Consider the following 3,833-nt stretch of genomic DNA (forward strand, 5'->3'; position numbering starts at 1 on the left):
AGTAGACCCTTTGTTTACATTTTACATAAGGGGCATAAGCATTCTCCATGTTCTATTATAATGACTGAAACCAACTTGGGCTGTAAACAAGAACCATGCATTGTATTGAGGGCATGGTATCGGGTATCTGCAATGATAAACTGCCGGGCAAAAAGTTAGTTAGCCCTGGGGCTCTTTCATGGTGAGAGATGCATTTGAGGACATTAATAAACAGCAGTTTTAACAAATGTTTGTAGGTCCACACGAGGAGGGCATAGCTTGTACACAAAGCTTCCCACTTTCAAAGGATGCCATCAGGCCAGTTGATCTTCAACTGAGGGGAAGTTGTTGTGCCCGTTGCAATTCTTGGCAGCAGCAGCAGCTTCCAGCCACGAGATGGTTAAGGGTTTACTGGCAGCTCACTTAAATATTTACACCATGATGATTCATCGCAGGTGCTGCGGGAGATGAAAAAATCAACCACCCGCATCGCTCCTGCAGAACGGCGTGTGGCAGCGGCACAGGAGAAAGCGGCAGCGGTGCAGGAGGGCACTGGCCATGACTGAGGGCTTTCTGCGAGAAAGGGATACGTAGTTTAGTTTAATTTTTCGTCATGTGTTCAATGTTTTTTCTTGTCATCATTCATTATAGATTTGTCGGTTTCAATGTGTTTAGGTGTTGCTGTTCATGTTCAATTTTATACGGTTCTGGAGACATATACATAGTTTAGTTTGTTTTTCGCCATGTTTTCAACTTTTTATCATTCATAATTGGTTTAGTGTTTTTGATATGTTTACGTGTTGCTGTTCATGTTCTATTTTATTCATTTTTTGTTTGCATTTAGTACATATTACTATATTTAGGTTAGCATTTACTTTGTATAAGGAGTGCAGCATTTTTTATGTTCGATATATGCATTTCTCAATGTATGTTCGAGCTGTTCTAGTGGCAGTGTTTTTTACCCACATTTCAAAGGTGTCCAGTCATTCACACGGAGACCACGAGTGTATAGTTGACATTTTCTGTTAATGTTTCTTTGATATTTGTATTGTCCCACTGTGTTTTCTAGCTCACTGTAATTTTTATTCAGCATTACCACATAGTGTAGTAATGTGATATCTTTTTGCATCACACTGTGATATTTTCATTTCAGCACAATGAGGCTAAGATGCAACAACTACATTCCGAATCTTGTTTGGGAGCGCTAAGCTAGTAAGTGGTCATCTCGCATCTTGTTTGGGAGCGCTAAGCTAGTAAGTGGTCATCTCGCACAGTTTTACAGAGGAAAATGGTCATCACAGCAACATGCCAGCGATTGATTTCATCTAGGTTTCGTTGTAAACGACTCTTTGCGGGAATAAATTTCGAACGTGGTATGGCTTGGGAGCCGCGAGATGGCTGAGGGAATTATTCATGCTGTATGTTATCAAAACAACTCGCCTGTTGTTTGCCGTCTTGATTTGCATATTTTTTAGCATTGCAGCATGACTGCAGTCGTGAATTCAAATAAATGTTATTTTAACATTCACACAATGTTTAGGACAATGAGCAAAAAAAAAAACAGCACAACTTGACAAGCACAATTGCTCGTCAAGCCTGGCGTGCACAATTGAATGCTTGTAGTCAGTCACTATGACAAGATATGGACTTATGTATCATGTGTTCATACAACATGTTTTTAATGGAATCTCGATTTTTATGCGTTCTGGTGAAAAGAATTTTGAGACGTTGCTGCATTGTTCGCACAATTTTGTGATAGCAACATTCAGCACAGAGTGCCGCTCATATATGCTTGCTCCAATCTAGTCTGTTGTGACTGTGATCGCTATTATGGAAAAGGGTGTTTCTGTTGCATATTTCATGTGCCACTTAAAGAAAATGCAGCATTTTGACATTGCCACCTTGCTTCATATTGAAGCACAAGTAAGTACTCTGTGTATTCAAATGTGGCAAACACAGCCCTTTCATGTCTAGATGCACTAGAATCAGTGTAAATAAATTATGTGTGGGATATGAAAACATGAAAACTCACCGTTCCTGTGTACTTCAAAAAAGGTCCAAGACAGCGCTGCTGCCATCTCTGAGCAGCACGTTGCGTGGTGTGAGCATATGGCTCCCCCTTGGCTCTCCATCGTCATCCTCAGCTGGTGGCATGTCCACGACATACTCGTCCAAGGTCCAGTCGCCTGCATGCAACGCAATGTTGTGGAGAGCAAAGCAAGCATAGATGATTTGCGCTGCCCGATCGGGGTTGTAGAGCATCGTTCGAAAGTGCTGCAAGCAGCGGAACTTGCTTTTCAACACGGCGATACACCTTTACACAACATTGTGCATGGATGCGTGCTCCTTGTTGTATCGGCCTTCGGAAGTGTTGCACGGTTGACTGCCAATGACTGGAATTAGGAGCCATGGCTTGAGGGGATAGCCTGCGTCTCCTGCAATGTAAGCATAAAAGCTGAGTGCTCTGCCCAGATAGTACACATTAATACTTACCAAGCAGATATTCGCCAGGCTGCAGATGTGCAGCTAGGCGTGCACGCAGTGGGTTGTGTTCCCACACCCAGGAGTCGTGGCACGAACCTGGGAATCATGGGTCTATGACAATTATGCGCAGCCATGCTTTGCACATCTGCGATGAGGAGCGATATAAAATAGTACTGCATTTATACTCAGAATAAATCCCTTTTTTCTACGCATATGCAGGAAACAATGCGTACTAGTACAGTCATTTGTACAAGGAGCTTCACTTAGAGGGAAACACAGGGTGTAGCACACTGAGGAGGGGGGAGTGTGGGGGCAACGACCCCACCTCTGCTGTACACATAACTACGACTTCCACTGAATTATCGATAAGTGAAAAGCTACGCGTTGCTCTTGGGAAAAAACACTCGTAAATACCAAAGCCAGCTCGTCCAATTGTGATTGTAAGCACTTTCGTGTTGGAAATACCTCCCTGTCGTGTATATACTTCTGCTACGTCTGCTGCCCATATTACCGATTACCTCTAAAATGCACAATTCAATTGCGTATGCATGCCAGTGCAAAAACGGCAACTGGCTCACGCACAAAACACTTGCCACTTATTATTACCGAGGCCTTGCGAGCCACCATCTAGCTCGCACCCAATTCCCTGCAGGTTCTTTTTCATTCGTTGCATTATTACTTTTTCCAGCTTTGGCGTCACAACTGAACAATTGCTCCGAAGGGCGAGTAATAAACGATCATAACAGTACTTACGATCATGACGTTCTGGACATAATAGCCCCTTCTGGACATGAAGCTCGCCGTGTCAACCAGTCTGAATCCCTCTGGCTTGCGAATGGTGACCAACGTGCCATCGGCACACGCCAGCACCCCTGGGATGCAACCGCGTAGCACAAACTCCACCTTTGCCTCATCCTTAGCAGCTGTTGTCAGTAAGAAGTCCGCCACCCTTTTTCTAGCAGCCACGGTAATGATCGCCTCCGTCACCTCGTGGATGGTGTTGCTCACCGCCGGCTGAGACATGCCGATGTGTTCCTCGCGACCAATGCTCTTCTGGAAGCTACCGGTGGCAAAAAATCGCAACGCGCACAACACATTTCTCTCTGTGGAAAGGCCACTGGCTCGCTGGCATCCGATGATAGGGTCAGTTCGTCGTACAAGCTACGCACTGTTCGTTTGGACAGACGAAAACATTGCCGGAACTCTTCTTCGCTGAACTCTTCAAATGCATCTTTTACCTCGCGTCGTCGCCTCTGCTCGGTTAAAGCTACCGCACAGGCAAGGCGAAGTACCGTGTCAGTGGGAAACGCCATGTTGTCTAAGTGCCCCGGTGCCGAAAAGTCGCGCATTTTTTCCATTTCAATCCAATC

At 44.8% G+C, this 3,833-nt stretch overlaps 1 protein-coding gene across 4 annotated transcripts; it reads right to left on the minus strand.

Moving 5' to 3' along the window:
- Positions 1-425: 425 nt before the first annotated feature.
- Positions 426-3,543, minus strand: LOC142769332 (uncharacterized). Of its 4 annotated transcripts, none has more exons than XR_012885781.1 (3): positions 3,217-3,543; positions 2,012-2,559; positions 426-552 (listed from the first exon to the last, which is right to left on the minus strand). XR_012885781.1 is itself a non-coding variant. In XM_075872483.1 (3 exons), the coding sequence occupies exons 1-2, from the start codon at positions 3,484-3,486 to the stop codon at positions 2,506-2,508; spliced, it is 324 nt and encodes a 107-aa protein (XP_075728598.1). In that variant the 5' UTR covers positions 3,487-3,543; the 3' UTR covers positions 1,540-2,414; positions 2,473-2,505. The 4 variants fall into 4 exon arrangements, 2 of the variants coding, with proteins under 2 accessions (XP_075728598.1, XP_075728597.1); XR_012885782.1 differs by lacking the exon at positions 426-552 and having other exon boundaries at positions 1,540-2,165; positions 2,274-2,559; XM_075872483.1 differs by lacking the exon at positions 426-552 and having other exon boundaries at positions 1,540-2,414; positions 2,473-2,559.
- Between the last annotated feature and the right edge of the window lie 290 nt (positions 3,544-3,833).

The sequence above is a fragment of the Rhipicephalus microplus genome, chromosome 8 (assembly GCF_043290135.1).
Source record: "Rhipicephalus microplus isolate Deutch F79 chromosome 8, USDA_Rmic, whole genome shotgun sequence".
Taxonomy (NCBI): domain Eukaryota; kingdom Metazoa; phylum Arthropoda; class Arachnida; order Ixodida; family Ixodidae; genus Rhipicephalus; species Rhipicephalus microplus.

What these genes read in the sequence shown, in the direction of transcription:
- LOC142769332 (XM_075872483.1), bottom strand. Translation starts at nt 3,486, where the DNA reads ATGTCTCAGCCGGCGGTGAGCAACACCATCCACGAGGTGACGGAGGCG. An exon ending in ATGTCCAGAACGTCATGATC is followed by an intron (nt 2,560 to 3,216) that starts GTAAGTACTGTT and finishes CATGATTCCCAG; the next exon opens with GTTCGTGCCACGACTCCTGG.